The sequence below is a fragment of the Dreissena polymorpha genome, chromosome 7, assembly GCF_020536995.1.
Source record: "Dreissena polymorpha isolate Duluth1 chromosome 7, UMN_Dpol_1.0, whole genome shotgun sequence".
Lineage (NCBI taxonomy): Eukaryota > Metazoa > Mollusca > Bivalvia > Myida > Dreissenidae > Dreissena > Dreissena polymorpha.
The window spans coordinates 97,979,590-98,000,819 of NC_068361.1; the positions used below are offsets into that span (position 1 = coordinate 97,979,590).

Here is a 21,230-nt window from a genome sequence, read left to right on the forward strand (position 1 = left end):
AACTATGTTTAATAATGAAACTTGCAAGTAATTATTTAATCTTTATGTTTGGACCATTACTTACTTTAAATTCTGCTTCAAAGAATGTTGAACCACTTTGACACTTTCCGTGAATGTAGTCCCAGAGTTCATGGATTCTGATTCCAGGGCTTAGTGTCTTGAAGCTGTAGTAATCATTGTCATCGCAAGAAACGGGATTCTCTTTGTCAGACAATAAACTGCTGACATCTGCAGTTTCAGTAGAAATATTATTTTTATTATTATATTATTTTGTTATGTTCTATTTATTATAATATGTCACAACATATTCACATGCTCGTTATTAGAAATTAAACATTTTCGCATATTCATTCACGCCCTACGGTGCTTTCACTGCTTTGATAGTATATTCCACAATATATGTGCAGTTGGGCGTTTATAGTTTATTTTTAGAAATGTTAATTATAATGTCTACTAATCAATATGTTTCGCTTATACCTTTATTAATATAAAATGAAACATTAATAGGTATGTGCACTTATATTTTAAAAATATGTTCATGTACTTTTTAAAGCGACGTTCGCTTTGCCTTCTACGGAGTCGTTTTTTCCATCATTAGCCCGATCGAGATGATCAAATCTCGTATAGAAACTTGTCTCTACTTTTGCCGATGTAGATATTTTAGTACGACATTCTTTACTGAAATTAAATCAATCATAAGATCTGAAAGGAATGATATTGTTATTTAACAATGGACTAAATAAAAGTCCGCAACTAGATCTATTACTTTGTATTGTAATATTATAATATTGTTAAATGCAACAGTAACTTACACATGTAGTTTTTGCCGCCTGCAATATAAGGTTAATAAAGTCATTCCTATTATGATAACAACAGCTGCGACGCAACCGCTAACTATTCCAGCCACGTTTACGGTACTACTTTCTCCTATCTGTTTGTGTGCTGAAATGGAACAATATATTCATAAAATGGTACTTTACATATAGAACCTGATGTATATTTCTGTTCTTGTATGTTCATGCGCGAGTTCTGTGAAGGTAAAGACAAGTTTCGTGAAGCATTCACGGTTAATACTGAAAACAATACTTTCTTACGTGTACAGAAACCATTTTCCATACTGAATCCATCGTGGCATTGAAGAGACATTAAGCAGGATCCATTGACGTGATGGCACGTGTCGCAGTGACAGTTCATAGAGCAGCTTTGCCCGTAGAAGCCAGATTTACAGACTGTGTGACAGCAATAAAAGGAATATAATGCGAATAGTAGTATGCGATAAAAATTATCTACACACCATGGATTGTCACAGGAGTATGCATGCATTCCGTATATTTGCATGCAAGTGACTTTTGAGGTTTTCTTTACATAAGATAACATTTAAAATAATACGAACACCATATAATAAGTAAAAATGTTTTTAATCTTACCAACGCTACAGTTACTGTTAGTCCACCCAGGCTCACATTTCTCATCGGAACACTTGCCCGAGACATGGTTACAGTTGGTGCCGTGTAGGCAATGACACTCTGACGAGCAGTTCAAACCAAATAAACCTTCATCGCACGCTGTAAATGAGAAACAAGAGGAAGTACTATTAGTAGCTATACAGTAGTAGTTAAGTAGGTTAATCAGAAATCAGTCTCGAAAACAGTAAGATTGATGCTTCTATGTTACTACTATACAGGTTTTTCATGCAACTTTATAAAGACCGTAGCAACGTTAAAATATAACGTTTAACTGTCAGCTTTCAAAAAATGAACTCTTACCAACGCTACAGTTACTATGAACATACAGAACATGCCTGGATCACAAGCTGTAAAATATTAATTTATTATAAATATATTCTAAATTAAGGTTAAAACTGTAAATGTCTACCCGACTTTACTTTCATACGATGCGAAATACAATTACAAACTGTTGAAGTATAGACACTATTTTCCGATTTGTGAAAACATGATATTGAGAAATGACGAAAACACAAACAAAGTATCGTCGTTATATTGATCTCGCATTAAACACGACTTTAACAGAAAACTTTAATATCCCTTATTTTAATTTTATCTAATTCGCTCCCTAAAAGTCGAACACGCTAATTTTACTTGTTTTTACATATCACACAAACATAACTCCGACATTCGCTGAAATATAAATCTTTCTAATAAATAGTGCATAAATATTCACATTTAACCTTTAATATTTTTGACTGAGCTGGTCTTAAAAAATACTGCATCGAGTCATTAAGATGAAAAACCGCATGTTGTTACATACCTACGCTACAGTTGTCATGCGTCCATCCAGCTGCACATTGGTTAACGGGACAGGTACCATCAATATGATGGCATATTTCATTGTTGTAACAATGGCATATATAGGAGCAGTTAGCACCAAAAGTGCCAGGGTTGCAGGCTGTAATCATGAAATGTCCATTAAGCTATACAAAATCAAAGCCTTGAACCCTGAAAAACTGCGACTTGCTTCAACTTTAGTTTTACATCAAGACAAGATATAAGGAAGTTTTAAAGAAAAATCGTCCTTTGTAAATTACGAAATACAGGTAATTTATAAATTCAAAGTTAATAAAATTATTTCTGATAAACGTTTCATTGTCTAGTTGAACTACAACGTTTCTGATTTGCGTTGTGTTTATTTCTCTCCCTGGATAGAAGTTATATTGAAGACAGTGAAACAGAGCGGATCCCTTGGTAATTGACATATCGAATTCTATACATGTCTTTTTCCTTTATATCAGATAACATTTAAAATTATGCGAACACCATTTGAATGAGTTAAGCATCGTGCTAGGATGAATCTTGCTTTAAATCTTACCAACGCTACAGTTACTATTGGTCCACCCAGGCTCACATAGCTCATCGGAGCAGTTACCGGAGACATGGTTACAGTTGGTGCCGTGTAGGCAATGACACTCTGACGAGCAGTTCAAACCAAATAAACCTTCATCGCACGCTGTAACGGAGGAACAAGAGAAAGTACTATTAGTAGCTATACAGTAGTAGTTAACTAGGTTAATCAGAAATCATGTCTCGAAAACAGTAAGATTGATGCTACTATGTTACTACTATACAGGTTTTTCAAGCAATTTTATAAAGACTGTAGCAACGTTAAAATATAACGTTTAGCTGTCAGCTTTCAAAAAATGAACTCTTACCAACGCTTCAGTTACTATGAACATACAGAACATGCCTGGATCACAAGCTGTAAAATATTATCTTATAATTTCATATATTCTAAATTAAGGTTAAAACTGTAAATGTCTACCCGACATAACTTAACTACGATGCGAAATACAATTGCCAACTATTGAAGTACAGACACTATTTTCCGATTTGTGAAAACATGTTATTGAAAAGTGACGAAAACACAAAAAAAGTTATCGTTGTTATATTGATCTCGCATTAAACATGACTTTAACAGAAACCTTCAATATTCCATATTTTAAGTTTATCTAATTCGCTCGCTAAAAAGTCGAACACGCTTATTTTACTTGTTTTTACATATCACACAAACATAACTCCGACATTCGCTAAAATATAAATCTTTATAATAAACAGTGCATAAATATTCACATTTAACCTTCAACATTTTTTACTTAACTAGTCTTAAAAGATATTTGATCGAGTCAATAAGATAAAAAAAACGCATGTTGTTACATACCTACGCTACAGTTGCCATGCGTCCATCCAGCTGCACATTGGTTAACGGGACAGGTACCATCAATATCATGGCATATTTCATTGTTGAAACAATGACATATATAGGAGCAGTTAGCACCAAAAGTACCAGGGTTGCAGGCTGTAATCATGAAATGTCCATTAAGCTATACAAAATCAAAGCATTGAACCCTGAAAAACTGCGACTTGCTTCAACTTTAGTATTACATCAATACAAGATATAAGGAAGTTTTAAAGAAAAATGGTCCTTTATAAATTATGAAATACAGGTTATTTATAAATTCAAAAGTGTTAAAATTATTTCTGATAAACTTTTCATGTGTCTAGTTGAACTTCAACGGTTGTGATTTGCGTTGTGGTTATTTCTCTCCCTGGATAGAAGTTATATTGAAGACAGTGAAACAGAGCGGATCCCCTGGTAATTGACATATCGAATTCTATACATGTCTTTTTGCTTTATATAAGATAACATTTAAAATTATGCGAACACCATTTGAATGAGTCAAGCATCGTGCTAGGATGAATCTTGCTTTAAATCTTACCAACGCTACAGTTACTATTGGTCCACCCAGGCTCACATAGCTCATCGGAGCAGTTACCGGAGACATGGTTACAGTTGGTGCCGTGTAGGCAATGACACTCTGACGAGCAGTTCAAACCAAATAACCCTTGATCGCATTCTGTAAAGGAAAAACAAGAGGAAGTACTATTAGTAGCTATACAGTAGTAGTTAACTAGGTTAATCAAAAATCATGTCTCGAAAACAGTAAGATTGATGCTACTATGTTACTACTATACAGGTTTTTCATGCAATTTTATAAAGACCGTAGCAACGTTAAACTATAACGTTTAGCTGGCAGCTTTCAAAAAATGAACTCTTACCAACGCTTCAGTTACTATGAACATACAGAACATGCCTGGATCACAAGCTGTAAAATATTATCTTATTATTAATATATTCTAAATTAAGGTTAAAACTGTAAATGTCTACCCGACAAAACTTAACTACGATGCGAAATACAATTACAAACTGTTGAAGTATAGACACTATTTTCCGATTTGTGAAAACATGATATTGAGAAATGACGAAAACACAAACAAAAGTATCGTCGTTATATTGATCTCGCATTAAACACGACTTTAACAGAAAACTTTAATATTCCTTATTTTAATTTTATCTAATTCGCTCCCTAAAAGTCGAACACGCTTATTTTACTTGTTTTTACATATCACACAAACATAACTCCGACATTCGCTGAAATATAAATCTTTCTAATAAATAGTGCATAAATATTCACATTTAACCTTTAATATTTTTGACTGAGCTGGTCTTAAAAAATACTGCATCGAGTCATTAAGATGAAAAACCGCATGTTGTTACATACCTACGCTACAGTTGTCATGCGTCCATCCAGCTGCACATTGGTTAACGGGACAGGTACCATCAATATGATGGCATATTTCATTGTTGTAACAATGGCATATATAGGAGCAGTTAGCACCAAAAGTACCAGGGTTGCAGGCTGTAATCATGAAATTTCCATTAAGCTATACAAAATCAAAGCCTGAAAAACTGCGACTTGCTTCAACTTTAGTTTTACATCAAGACAAGATATAAGGAAGTTTTAAAGAAAAATCGTCCTTTATAAATTACGAAATACAGGTAATTTATAAATTCAAAGTTAATACAATTATTTCTGATAAACGTTTCATTGTCTAGTTGAACTACAACGTTTCTGATTTGCGTTGTGTTTATTTCTCTCCCTGGATAGAAGTTATATTGAAGACAGTGAAACAGAGCGGATCCCTTGGTAATTGACATATCGAATTCTATACACGTCTTTTTGCTTTATATCAGATAACATTTAAAATTATGCGAACACCATTTGAATGAGTCAAGCATCGTGCTAGGATGAATCTTGCTTTAAATCTTACCAACGCTACAGTTACTATTGGTCCACCCAGGCTCACATAGCTCATCGGAGCAGTTACCGGAGACATGGTTACAGTTGCTGCCGTGTAGGCAATGACACTCTGACGAGCAGTTCAAACCAAATAAACCTTCATCGCACGCTGTAAAGGAGAACAAGAGGAAGTACTATTAGTAGCTAAACAGAAGTAGTTAACTAGGTTAATCAGAAATCATGTCTCGAAAACAGTAAGATTGATGCTACTATGTTACTACTATACAGGTTTTTCACGCAATTTTATAAAGACCGTAGCAACGTTAAAATATAACGTTTAGCTGTCAGCTTTCAAAAAATGAACTCTTACCAACGCTTCAGTTACTATGAACATACAGAACATGCCTGGATCACAAGCTGTAAAATATTATCTTATAATTTCATATATTCTAAATTAAGGTTAAAACTGTAAATGTCTACCCGACATAACTTAACTACGATGCGAAATACAATTGCCAACTATTGAAGTACAGACACTATTTTCCGATTTGTGAAAACATGATATTGGAAAGTGACGAAAACACAAAAAAAGTTATCGTTGTTATATTGATCTCGCATTAAACACGACTTTAACAGAAACCTTCAATATTCCATATTTTAAGTTTATCTAATTCGCTTGCTAAAAAGTCGAACACGCTTATTTTACTTGTTTTTACATATCACACAAACATAACTCCGACATAAGCTAAAATATAAATCTTATAATAAACAGTGCATAAATATTCACATTTAACCTTCAACATTTTTTACTTAACTAGTCTTAAAAGATATTTGATCGAGTCAATAAGATAAAAAAAAAACGCATGTTGTTACATACCTACGCTACAGTTGTCATGCGTCCATCCAGCTGCACATTGGTTAACGGGACAGGTACCATCAATATGATGGCATATTTCATTGTTGAAACAATGACATATATAGGAGCAGTTAGCACCAAAAGTACCAGGGTTGCAGGCTGTAATCATGAAATGTCCATTAAGCTATACAAAATCAAAGCATTGAACCCTGAAAAACTGCGACTTGCTTCAACTTTAGTTTTACATCAATACAAGATATAAGGAAGTTTTAAAGAAAAATGGTCCTTTATAAATTATGAAATACAGGTTATTTATAAATTCAAAAGTGTTAAAATTATTTCTGATAAACTTTGCATGTGTCTAGTTGAACTTCAACGGTTGTGATTTGCGTTGTGGTTATTTCTCCTCCCTGGATAGAAGTTATATTGAAGACAGTGAAACAGAGCGGATCCCTTGGTAATTGACATATCGAATTCTATACATGTCTTTTGCTTTATATAAGATAACATTTAAAATTATGCGAACACCATTTGAATGAGTCAAGCATCGTGCTAGGATGAATCTTGCTTTTAATCTTACCAACGCTACAGTTACTATTGGTCCACCCAGGCTCACATAGCTCATCGGAGCAGTTACCGGAGACATGGTTACAGTTGGCACCATGTAGGCAATGACACTCTGAGGAGCAGTTCAAACCAAATAACCCTTGATCGCATGCTGTAAAGGAGAAACAAGAGGAAGTAATATTAGTAGTTATACAGTAATAGTTAACTAGGTTTATCTTAAATCATGTCTCGAAAACAGTACGAAGTTTGTTTGTATGTTATAATACATGTTTTTCGTGCAACATAATTAACACCGTAGCCACGATACAATATAACGTTTAGCTTTCAGCTCTCAAAAAGTTAGATCTTACCAACGCTACAATTACTATTACTCCAGCCATGGGCACATTGATCATCTGAGCAGTGGCCAGAGATGTGATCACAGCTTACTCCGGGTAGACAATTACACTGGGAGGAGCAGTTTTATACCAAACATGCCTTGACCGCATTCTTTTGAAAGGAGAAAAGATACAGAATAATTGTAATTGAAGTATAGTGAGTATCATTGGTAACCAAAAGTAATAGTAAACGTAGTAGTGTGTCAATAATACATGTAATATACCGTTCTGGGGTATACTTGTAAGACAAATTTGATATAATTAGAGAGATTTGTGCATGCATAATAAGCATTAAACACTTCATATTCAATTACCAATGTTTTATATCTTACCAGCGCTACAGTTGCGAAGAGTCCATCCAGGCGCACATTGGTCAATAGGACAGTGGCCAGAAACATGGTCACATCTTTCTCCATATAGGCAATGACATGGGTAGGAGCAGTTGTTACCGAAAATGCCATGATCACAGGCTTTGATATTCGAACAAAAAATAATATTTAAAGCAAATGTAATATGTTATATGCATGTCCAAACAGTTTTGCAATGCATTCCACATTATAATATATCGCCGCTTTCATGCATACACATCATTACAGACTACATAATTAACCATCTAGCTGCCATAAAGTGTCACTAGCAAATCTAACCGACGCTACAGTTGCTTCTAGTCCACCCAGGTGCACATAGGTTACCCGGACAGTGACCAGAACTTTGGTCACAACTTGCTCCGAGCAGGCAATGACAACGGGAGGAGCAGTTTTTACCAAACATGTCTGGATCGCACGCTGTGATAGTCGAACCAAAGATATTATTACAGTAGATGAGTAGATACAATGACACTAATTGTATATGAACAAGTATATTTGCATTCATTATTTACCCGAACAATAAACTTTAACGGCCTTCTCTCTTACACATGCTAATAAATGCCTTAGTTCAGCTGGCATCAATCGTCAATAAGAATCTTACCAACGCTGCAGTTACTTTTAGTCCATCCAGGTTCACATTGATTACCAGGACAGTGGCCCAAAACATGGTCACAAGTTGAACCGTTGATACAATTGCATGCATAGGAGCAGTTCTCACCAAAGAGCCCTTGATTGCAGGCTTTAAAATATTTGTTAAGAAATATAATTAGCACTTAAGCCATTGCTGTTGATAGTGGTTACCCTGAACTTTAAATAGAAGCAAAAATGAGGGGGGGGGGGTGGGATTTCGTAAGAAAAACATGTCTTGGTTGTAGTACAATGGTCAAACATAATAATATTGAGTGAGCGTATTAAAGGTTTATCCACTGTAAATCAATGTAAAACTAATTCATATATGATTTTTTCACTCATAAGAAAACTATTTACTCGCACTACATACTATTGTAAACACCAACAACAACCCATAAAGCAAGGACATATCGCTAATTGTGATCCAACAAAACTACAGCTATGTTTTTTCCACCAGACGCACATATACCGTCGGGGCAGCGGCCAGAACATTGCCACATTTTTTCCATTGTGGGAAATGACAGGGAAAGACACAGTTTAAACCAAACATGCCTGGATTACAAGCTGTAACATATTATTGTAATATTAATGTCTGCTCAATTAAGGTTTACACTGTTATTGTCCACCGACTTACTTAACTACGATGCGAAATGCAATTATAAACTTATTTTGTATTAAAGACACTAATTTACGACTTGTGAAAGTATGATATTGAGAAAGGAGGTGACCCCCCCCCCCCCAAAAAAAAAAAAGTTATCGTTGTAATATTGATCGCGCGTTAAAACACGACTTTTACAGAACATTTGAATTGCTATATATTATTTCATCTTAATCGCTCCCTAAAAAGTCAAACACATGTTTTATATTAATTTTTGCATATTACACCAACAATACTTTGACATTTTCTCAAATAAAAAACATTATAATAAATGGTTAAAACATATTCACATGAAATCTTTAATATGCTTGACTTTACACGTTTACAAATAGTAATTCATCGAGTCAATTAGATAAGAGGCCGCATGTTGTTACATACCTACGCTACAGTTGTCATGCGTCCATCCAGCTGCACATTGGTTTAAGGGACAGGTACCATTAATATGATGGCATGTTTCATTGTCGTAACAATGACATATAGAGGAGCAGTTAGCACCAAAAGTGCCATGGTTGCAAGCTGTAATCATAAAATGTCGATTCGGCTGAACAAAATCAAACCGTTGAATGCTTTAAGACTGCGGCTTGCTATAACTTTAGTTTTACAGCAAGACAAGATATAAGGACACTTTCATAGAAACTGGTCTTCATAAAAATTGAAAATACAGGTCATTTATTCATGAACAGTTTTTAACATATTATTTCTGATGAACTTTCAATTCATCATGTTGATAGTTCTGATTCACGTTGTGTTAATTTCTCTCACTGGATATTAATATTTAAGACAGTGAAACAAGGGAGATCACTAGGTAATTAACGTGTGGAATTCTATAAATGTTTTGATAGCAGTATTAAATACTCCGCTTGTCGCCGCAGTCTTAAAACGATTCGTATAGCTTGTTATAACATCAGCGAAAACAATTATGACATATTGGGCATTATTTTTATTTTTAGTAAACTGATCATTGGTGAACTGATTTCAATCGCTCAACTCACCGAAAATTCCATAAAACTGCAATACATTTCAAGAGTCAAGCGTACTCAATTAGTGTTAATCGGTCGCTAATCGTTCTTATGATACAATTATTCTTACTTTCATTACAGGCAAATCCTCTCCAGCCGTCTTGACATACCGCATTCATACATATGCCCGTGACACTTTCGCAGGAACCCGAAAGACAATGGCACTCTTTGGAACAGTTTGCACTGTACGTTCCGTGTACACAATCTGGAAAAAAGAAGCATTTTTAAATATGTTCAGTGCTGAGAAAAAGCTATTTTTATAGCTTAACTTAGTCCGATGTTTAGGCACTGAATGCACAAACTCTTAGCTCTATTTACAAACATAATGGCACGTTGCTATTTCTAGACGCTTACTCTATCGGTAGTATTCTTCAATGGTCAACTGTACTGGAAAGCCAATTTAGTTACGTGAAATATATCATAATATATTATAAAAGACCCAAGCACTTACGCACTAAATGTGCAACTGGGGTGCCGAGTAGTTTGTTTAAGCGAAGTACACCGGATGTTTAACGAACGACCAGGGTTTGAATTACGCTGAGGAATGATTGTTATTTTAAAAACTTGAACATGGTGATAGTAGCTATAACTAAGAACACCATCATATTAAATACTATTGTGACATATGCAGCAACTGTCAAAAATAGCCGGACTAGTGTGATTGTGTATTCAAATTATTTAATGTATTGTTGGAAGCATATAACACACAGCTAAACCGTAGAGTATAAAAATTTGTCATATGCATACAGTATATTACAAATTTAACAAGACGAAAATTGTGATATTATAAAGGAGACCTTTTTAAACAAGCACATTCTTAAAAGCGATATAAAAGCCCAATAAGCAAATGGATCCATGATACCCGTGAATTCACAAATTGAGCGCGATTTAAGACAAATATCTTAATAAAATAAATATAGGTAATCTTATTATATAACCAGATTTAAGAAAAAGATAGCTTTGCACTGCAATTGTTTCGGGATTATATCACTTCTTTGCAAGTCGGTATCAACGATGAAAAAATCCCCCTTACTGATCTTGACGTATCGTAAATCCACAAACATTTCTGTTATTGAAAGACAGCAAAATAAAAAATGTTCAATAATTGATAGCATTTTACCTGCTTGTCGGTATATCTTAATCTCGCATATAGTCATATATATAGTTGATGACACAATGCCCGAAACTCCTACAGCATATACTTCCCGTGGAGGAGCCAGTACCGTCTCCGCAAACGACTGGTTTTTGAAAGTGAACTTTTCGTTCTGAAGTGATCGATCCTGTCTTCCCAGTAACAATGTGATGTTGTCAAACTGAACAAATGCTGCAAAAATATTATACATACGTCTACGGTGTATATGAAGGTTATCTTGACTTAATTAGATAATAATAAGTTGTTTAAATAAATATTTGTTCCTTGATATAATCAAAATAACTTCATGCTCATATCATTATAAAATACCATCGTTCAAAAGTATCCAACACGGATAAGTAATTGTTTTGGCTGGAAATAGATACACAATCAAACATTGGATGTTTTAATGGCCAGTAACCTTATGCCATAGTACACTCATGCATACAATGTTAAACGTGGAAAAGCTAGTTGGCCAACTGATATTACGCACGAATATTTTTTGCATGGCACAATCACTCTAGCCTAGCCAATGTCCTGTAATTCCACACACATGCTGAGAAGCGGATGTAGTCCAGGCAATAGGAAAATAGTGGAAGTAATCAAAGTAAAGTTGGAACAAAAAGAAGGGCGATCAATGAAATTCTTGATTAATTCAATTTATGAACGTCCAGCTTATTAAAACTGTAAATTACCCTACTGTTACGCAGCGAAAGGTTGAGACTTTTTAAGTTAAAAGGCTCCGATAATGTCATTAGTTCGCACGATAACACTCGGTTTTGATTTACTTATGGTAAGAGTTATGCTCGACCAGCTTATGTGACTGTTTTACAAGCTATATCCATTAACTATTGACCTTGTAAAAAATAATGTTGACAGCAATACGCCAATTAATCTCAGCCATGTTAACAGCAACACACAAATCGTGTCAAATACCAATAATTGTTTTCCGTACATAAGTGTTCTCGCCCGAGAGTAAGAGGATCACCGGTCCGTGACCTCGCATACTTGATAGGCTAAAAAGCGTGCGTATGAAATGTTGAAATAGCATATGTCTATTAAGCAAACGAATTGTGTGCTCCGAAAGTTACAGGGGACATGGATGTTGATGCATTTTGCAAAAAAAATAAATTTATACAAATTCTTAATATTCGTTTCAATTATTAAAAAAGGGCATTATTTATAAAAGTCGAATCAACGTGCAGCCGTTTCCTACCATGAGCACGGCCGTCAATTCAAACAGCCAACATACTGCAACTAGAGTATAGCAACATATACTTTCAATGCAAACACATAAATGACGATAATTATATATATCAGCCGTTCTGCCCAAAGCCTGATATGAATGTGAACAATACATTAACTGCACTACTTACGCTTTCGTAAAACTATAAGCCGCGCATAGATTTATGCATGGATTCAATACATGTACATCAACATATTTCTACCTGTGCACTTCAAACAAACTTTAATTGCAACGATGATTAAAAGTTAAAGTTCATGGGCCAGGTTAACAGATGTGTACCTTAGTTAATTGCTTCAAGAGTTCGGACAAGTGCAGGTTTAGTTCCTGACTTTAAAATATTAGTACAATCTCTTTAAATGTCTTAATACACTCGGGATTCATTCCATCGAAGAAAAAGATCGCGGATAACGCAGTTAAAGATATATTTAAAGTGTGGTGACTTCAGAGTCACAATCTTTTGTAACATTTGATATCATCAAAGAAATTCTTACCGATGTTGGATATAGCAAGTTTAAATCCAAGCCTTCGATCTTTATGACACTACTTAATAACATCAGAGTAAAGAAGTGTTCTCTATACAATTACTGCTAGACTAATATAAAGTGTGCGTTGCATTTGTTTCTGTTATTCTTAAAAAGCGCTCCGAAAGTTGTTTTGGGAGTCTAAACGGTCGTACCGATTATATTTATTAACCGATTGTAATCAACAGTGACAATGAAACCGCTATGTTGCTGAAATTGTTAAGGATGGACGTTTTGTTAAAATTGATATAATTGAGGCATTAAACTATCGATAAGAACTGATAAATGTATCCAGTTACATACTAGTTTTAGTATTCCTATTTCAAACCGTTGCTGCTGCATAGTTATTGTAAGGGAACAAGATTGTTTGATTTTAACATGAATGCACTTTTCGGATATATCATTTAATTACAATATTTAAAACATATGGAGAGTTCAATGATGTTCTTCTAATATATATTTCTTCCTCATGTTTACATTTATTTATTATAAGCATAATTGTATGCTTGCACAAGTAATTATACATGTTTTATTATTGTAAATAATTTATGTAAATATCTTCCTTTGAGGAAATACAAAAATAAATATATGTAGCGGATTTCTAAACGGCGAACGGGTTTGTTAGTTTAAGACCAATGATGTTATTCTATAATATTAACATCACTAAACCTAAATTTGTTTGTATTGATTAAGCGTATCGATACGCACCTCCATCTGTACGCCCTAGAACTAGAATCTTGTCCACGAGATAAGTCTTGTCCAGTGTCAGTTGCACCCATGCCGGTCTTTCGAGACTTGCGCAACATCCACAATAGGCAGCATCGCCTTTGTCATTCACACTACCATCGATGACCTCATCAGCAGTCCAGCTCATGTATGGAACCCCCTTTGATGTCACCGCGATGTGTGAATTAGGGATCTGAATGGGGTCTGAAGTATAAACAAACAATTCTGTTCATACAAAGATAACTGTTATTTAATAAAGCATATGTCAATCGCACATCGTTGATGCCAGAGAAATATTCTGTTATATTGTAAATCTGTCGTTGTCTGAGAAAGCATATGTTTTTGCTACAAATGTCTCGTTTAACATTGTTCGCACATTATTAACGGAGTGATGTTATCATGTGTTGAAGATCTGAATTTGTAGATACGTAATGCTATTTCTGCCTAATCACTTGTAAATCTACGGAGAAATACGTTTTTGACATGCGCTATTACACTCATAATATTGAGAAAAAAAAAATCTGCTGGCAGCTTACCTCCCTAACGTTAAACAATAGCCGACGCCCCCGATTAATACTTAATATCAATGTATTGTAACTATGTTGTTTATCTTAATGTTTAAGTTCGTGTAAAAGCATATTTGTGTTATCTATATTCGGGAAAACCCGATTTTCCCAAACTTATTCAAGACATATAAATGCGCATTTTGTCTGTTAACTATAATTTGATTTTCTGATCTGCAAATAAATATATAGAACACAAATGCGCAATAGGAATAGTTTGCTTTACTATAAATAATATAAAGATCTTAATGCTTAACACTATTAAAAGCTGAATGACAGCATTCATCTATGTTCTCGATTGGAATTGTATATGCATTCAGCATGCATACTTATCAGTGTAATGTCTTAAATCAGCACAAGTTATCATGAAAACAATAGCCATATATATATATATATATTATACTGATCTTAAGAATAAAAATATATGTTATTGAGGAAACTGTCTAGCGCTAGCATGCGATTGTAAATCAAATTTTATCTATGTGCGTTATTCATTTTTATTAAATATATACCATACAATGTAAATATATGCATTAGTAAGGTCAAAGGTATATCGTACAGCAGTAATAATGTCAAATATATTTTACAAGTTATGCTATTATTTTTAGGTTTTTGCTTTGGTTGTTTGTGATATATGGTGTGTGTGTGTTTTTAATATAATAATAAAATAACGATTTGCGTAAAGTGGGGTATTCATACAATATATCTGATTAAGTATCGTCTGGACTGCTAAGTGTTTTGCAAAAGCGATTGACTTTCCGTACCACTTACTAACTTGACCGAAAGCTATAGCCATCTTAACATCATTAACGAGATCGTATCTTTTGTTTGATATTCGGATAGTTTGATATAAAATGCAAATTCGAGCCTTGGGCTACACACATTAATAATTTCATCATTTTGTGATGACACAATTCCAATTATGACTTGCTTTATCTCAGGTAAATCTTAACTTCATTATAAGATTAACATTATAATATTGGACCTGAATGAAATTACAAATAATTATCTATATAATTATGTCTTGTATTGTCACTAAAGTAATGCTCAGTCTACACTGACGAATGTAATACTTAAATGATTCAATTGCTTTACACTTTCATCGCCTATAAAAATAAAAACAATCAATCTGTTCGTTTACGAGGTAAAGCGTTATCTGTTATAAGTTTCAAGTTACCATAAACATTGACTTGCTGACCCTATTGCTTTATTTCATGTTTCAATAAATCATCTGTGAATTTTAACTACTACTACTACTACTACTACTACTACTACTACTACTACTACTACTACTACTACTACTACTACTACTACTACTACTACTACTACTACTACTACTACTACTACTACTACTACTACTACTACGACTACGACGACTACTACGACTACTACTACTACTACGACTACTACTACTACTACTACTACGACTACTACTACTACTACTACTACGACTACTACTACTACTACTACTACGACTACTACTACTACTACTACTACTACTACTACTACTACTACTACTACTACTACTACTACTACTACTACTACTACTACTACTACTACTACTACTACTACTACTACTACTACGACTACTACTACTACTACTACTACTACTACTACTACTACTACTACTACTACTACTACTACTACTACTACTACTACTACTACTACTACTACTACTACTACTACTACGACTACTACTACTACTACTACTACTACTACTACTACTACTACTACTACTACTACTACTACTACTACTACTACTACTACTACTACTACTACTACTACTACTACTACGACTACTACTACTACTACTACTACTACTACTACTACTACTACTACTACTACTACTACTACTACTACTACTACTACTACGACTACTACTACTACTACTACTACTACTACTACTACTACTACTACTACTACTACTACTACTACTACTACTACTACTACTACTACTACTACTACTACGACTACTACTACTACTACTACTACTACTACTACTACTACTACTACTACTACTACTACTACTACTACTACTACTACTACTACTACGACTACTACTACTACTACTACTACTACTACTACTACTACTACACACGACAAGACGACGACTACCACGACTACTACGACGACGACGACTACTCGACTACGACACCACGACGACACTACACTACACACGACACGACGACGACGACGACACGACTAAGACTACACTACACGACTACACACTACTACTACACGACTAGACTCTACTACGAATACTACACACTTACTACACTACTGCTACTACACTACGCTGGACGAGACGACTACTAACTACTACTACTAGTACTTATACTACATTTCTACTAATACACTAATCATACCTACTACTAATACAACAAACACACAAATACTACTACTACTACTACTACTTATGCTATACTAATACTTCGACTACATCGCATGATGATACAGTTACCTGCAGCAGTGGTTATTTCCAATAAATATCCAACTATAAACAAAGCAAGAATTTTTAGTTTCGACATAATAGCATTTATTACTCCTTAAGCCCCAACTGATATCGTTCAAATAAATATAATACAGGCGCGTCCTGTTCAGTTTGAGCGATTTCGAGGACTTCCTTATTACCCTATGAATTTACTTCACTATTTGAATTTTGTATCTTGATCATATAGAAATCTTCCTTGTTACCTCCTGTATGATAATCAAAGCACTGAACTTTGCCTACAATTATACCCTTGCATCTTCACAAAGCTGTTAAAGGGACTGTCAACCACGACGACGAAGAAAAGAAAAGTTGTAAAATACCGTGTTTTTTTACATGTATTAGTTTATATTGATTAAAATATCATTACTGTTATATTACATTATTTGAAAAAAGTTGTTAAGTTTTCATATTTTGAGTATATTTGGTGATAAATTTTACTGGGTATGTCTACCAGGTAACTACCAGTTAACTATCAATAACGCCAGTAGATTGATCATCATCGTCACGTGGTAAACCCAGGAATGCAATTTGTGCATGCGTAGTGAATTGTATATATTTTATATATAAAATGATCTATCTACTTGCGTTATTTATAGTGTGTATATATGTCACCTATTTTCGCGATGTACTTTCGATTTCACATCGCGAATTTTTTTACCAAATATACTGAAAATATGAACTTTATTCAAGTAATGTAATATACATGTCGTGATATTTTAATCAATATAAACTAATAATTGTAAAAACAACGGTATTTTAGAACTTTTCTTTTTTCGTAATTCGTGGTTGACAGTCCCTTTAACCTAAATCCTGTTAGGTTGGATATGCGAGCATCGAAAGATAAACAAAAGCGCAAAAACGACAAAAGCTCAAAACCACATCGCATGGAAGATATTGATGGATCTGTAAAATTCCTGACAGATATCCAAGAGATATCATATATTCAGACAGTGGTACTTGCAAGAACCCGTTTAAACACTGATAACCAGATCACGGAACAGCCACGACGCACTAAATGTTGGTTTGATTGTGTTTGCAATATATTAAGTTAAATTCAAAATACCAATGCAGAATCAAAAAGAGCATGCTTTTATGATACCGAAATCCTTTTCTTTTATCCCAAACCAAGGCTGAATTACAGAATTATTAAACACAGTATCCTTGGCTGGATTCGTTTACTGATGTATTTACACGATGTATGTCTCACATCATATTTAATTTTAACATTTATAAGGGAGATACATTGATTATTTCAAGAAATACAGATCTTCTTGGGCATGGTGATTTTGAAATCTGCAAGTAAAAGGCTATTTAACGTACTCATGATCGCGACCCTACAACGCTATAAATAAAACTGACACATGTAAATGCGTTGGAATACGTAATGCACAACTAACATTGAAAAAACAATTATTTTGTTACATTTTAATTGCCTTACTGCAGTCTTTGCTACTTCATGGTTAAAATATCATGTTATACGCCAAATATTACACCTCTTGGTCTCGTTCGTTTATTGAAGTTTCATTAAAATCAGGCTAGAAGGAGAAATCGTAAGCAGAAAAGGTAAAGCACGTTCCGCACGAACTAACAGACGACGGACGACGGACAGCACGATATACTAGAAGCTCGCCATCAGCATTGTTTGCTGAGTTGAGCTTAAAGGCTATAGCGAACACGGTTAATTCATACATCAATTAGCAAATGAATTGTCTATTACACACTGGATTATATGGGGAAAATATTGTCAGATAAAATATTGATGACAATAAATGGGATCCACAGACTAATTAAGTTATGTTCAACACGGTGAAATAATATATCATGATATAGCGAATGTGTATTTTAACGGACGAATAAAACTCGTCAAAAGACAATTTGCTAATATCCAAGTGCGTAAGTATGCGAGTTTTGAACAAAATTCACATTTTTGTAAAGTTGTTAAATTTGAACCCTAGTAAAAAAAACAAAGCTAGCCAGTCTTGATTTATCTTTAACCTCAATCAGACATTGACAATGACATGGAATTAAGTTACACATTGGTATGCACCTTAAACAATGATTAATGTAATATCATACGCCGATACGGAAGGCAATGTGGTAAACACGTATTCATAGAAGTTAAGTTCAAAGTTTTAATTTAGGGACATTATGATAATGTGTACAATAACAATTCAACAAACAGAGTGGTTTGAATGTGCCATTTGCACAGTTTCACAAAACATATACCTAAACGTGTACTCGTAATAATTTATTCTTTCTAGAATTCAAGATTTAACATACTTTGACCAATCCTGCCTCTAAAGGTATCAATAAGACTATGTGTTTAAATGTAATTTGAAGAATCAGGACGTTAATTGAAATTTCAGATATTTTCACACGCAAAGTGTCACACACTGAAATTAAATGCGCGAGTAATCAGAAAAAAGTGTAATGTATTCTATATTGAATGTCATACTTGGGTCCCGTACAATTTAATTCTGGTAAAGTCGATTTCATGCAATATACAGATATAGACATATTTAAGTGCACACGGTTTTACTATCAACTACAAGTACATCATATGAAATATTAAACGACATATGAAGAATTCCTATCAGTAAATTGTAACAGAATACATGTTTGAACCAACTTTTTGTATTGGTGACAATTTCCTGTAATATTTTGTAGTACTATTCACTAACTGTACCAACTTATCTAAGCAGATATCTTTTCGATATATTCTTATGATCAACAAACTGAAATAGTTATTTAATAAGTTTGCTTAATTGCCCATAAATATAATTCAAGACATTTAAAATCTATATTTATGACAAATAGTCAATTCCTAAACAGCAAAAAACTAAAGTATTAATCCTTCTTTTTTTCTACACTTCATAAAAAAAAAAACACAGAACCTACCAAACCAAGTGCCTCTTACTTAAAACACTGCTCAAATATAGCTGATATTTTGTACACTTTACACAATTTAAAGTTATGATAGCTATCGTTGTTTCAATTTGGTCAATTAAAATCGCGCGAATATGTTCAAACACGTACACTGTTACACCATTTGCGCGTACATGTATAACGCGGGCGTATAAATAGCTTGACACCAAATTTTTGGAGTATAGGACTATGCAACGTCGGATACCCACGTTCGACCCATTCCGTTACTCTCTATTTATCGACCGTGGGTCATTACGAGCTCTTTTCACCGTAAGTACTATAGAGACTCCGGGTTTGTTGTCAAAATTGCGTCGTCCGTAGAAATGGAGTTTCGTCGTGCATGCGTATACTTTAAAATTGAGAATTTAAACGACTTTCAGATGTCTGTTTAAGCACTCGGACAGGTGGATGGAAAAGCTTGGTGTATCAAATTGCAATTATCCAGACGAAGCATTGACACCTCCAAAGCAAAATTCTTTTGTTAACTGCGATTTCGTTGATCTACTTAATGGTTACAGTTAAGGTATTGCTAATATGGTCCCACGGCTAGTGCTAAAGAGTAACGGAATGAATAAGTCGTAGGTATCCGACGATGTGGACTATGAAATCTTTTCTTTTTTGTGAAAGTTGTATAAAAAGTTTTTCCTGGGTGGGAAGCATGGGCCAGTTGACTGCAGATAAACGACTCGCGGTTGTTGTCATTATAATTAATTGAGGGATTTACTATGTGTAATTAAATGTTGAATCATTATTACTTCCATCGATTTTTTATTTACCTGCACTGCAATCTCGTCGTGACGCCAATTGACACTTTTTAAAGATGCTAATAACCTCAAATATGCCAATTATCTAAACTATCATTCTGTTTGATAGATATTGTACTGGAAGACGTAATGACATCAGGATGTGATTAAACACATGACCAACTGTTCATGAACAAAGAAAAAAACAAAATATCTTACTTATTTCGTGACAAAAAAGTATAAACAATAAAATATGTAGGCCATGTCCTAATAGGGGTCTCCATGCACCCACCCCCCCCTTGGATTAATTTTCACCTATACCAATCCGTTCAGTGACTCAAGTAAGATAATTTGTTCACTTGTCCTCAAAGATAAACTCAATTGAAAGTGTTCATATTAACCAGTTTCCATAGCAACCGCCACTCAAAATTGGAAAACGGACCAGGGCGACTATATCGCATCATTATTATATTATATCTTATCGTGACACAAACAAAATAGTGTTATAACAAAGGCTACACATTGTGCTTTATTGTAAAGACCAAATTATGTATTTATCTCATGTGCATATTCATAAATGAGTCTACTTCCGGGCTTCATACAGCTCGGGTATCTACAGTCTACTTCCGGGCTGCATACAGTTCGGGTATCTACAGTCTTCTTCCGTGTTTGGTACAGCTCGGGTTATCTGCACTCTACTTTCGGGCTTGATACAGCTCGAAGTTTGCTACGTCGCAGAACACTCACACCGGTACTCAGTTCCGGTTCTGGTCATTGACGGCTGGACATAGGTTCAAGTTGTGACACTCAATAGT

The 21,230-nt window shown here is 34.3% G+C and overlaps 1 protein-coding gene across 1 annotated transcript; it reads right to left on the reverse strand.

Annotated features, from left to right (window-relative positions):
* Nucleotides 1-31: 31 nt before the first annotated feature.
* Nucleotides 32-16,865, reverse strand: LOC127839944 (multiple epidermal growth factor-like domains protein 10). Its single transcript, XM_052368337.1, has 15 exons — nucleotides 16,718-16,865; nucleotides 13,676-13,897; nucleotides 11,189-11,392; nucleotides 10,139-10,273; nucleotides 9,428-9,565; nucleotides 7,030-7,167; nucleotides 6,471-6,608; nucleotides 5,625-5,762; nucleotides 2,827-2,964; nucleotides 2,269-2,406; nucleotides 1,428-1,565; nucleotides 1,095-1,229; nucleotides 813-942; nucleotides 545-678; nucleotides 32-228 (listed from the first exon to the last, which is right to left on the reverse strand). Exons 1-15 carry the CDS (start codon nucleotides 16,782-16,784, stop codon nucleotides 32-34), a joined length of 2,190 nt encoding a protein of 729 aa, XP_052224297.1. The 5' UTR covers nucleotides 16,785-16,865.
* Between the last annotated feature and the right edge of the window lie 4,365 nt (nucleotides 16,866-21,230).

Excerpts from the sequence above, each read along its gene's own strand:
- LOC127839944 (XM_052368337.1), bottom strand. The coding sequence starts at position 16,784 with ATGTCGAAACTAAAAATTCTTGCTTTGTTTATAGTTGGATATTTATTG. Across the intron at positions 6,609-7,029 it reads CAATAGTAACTGTAGCGTTG|CCTGCAACCCTGGTACTTTT; the intron begins GTAAGATTAAAA and ends TCATGATTACAG. Across the intron at positions 2,407-2,826 it reads CAATAGTAACTGTAGCGTTG|CCTGCAACCCTGGCACTTTT; the intron begins GTAAGATTTAAA and ends TCATGATTACAG.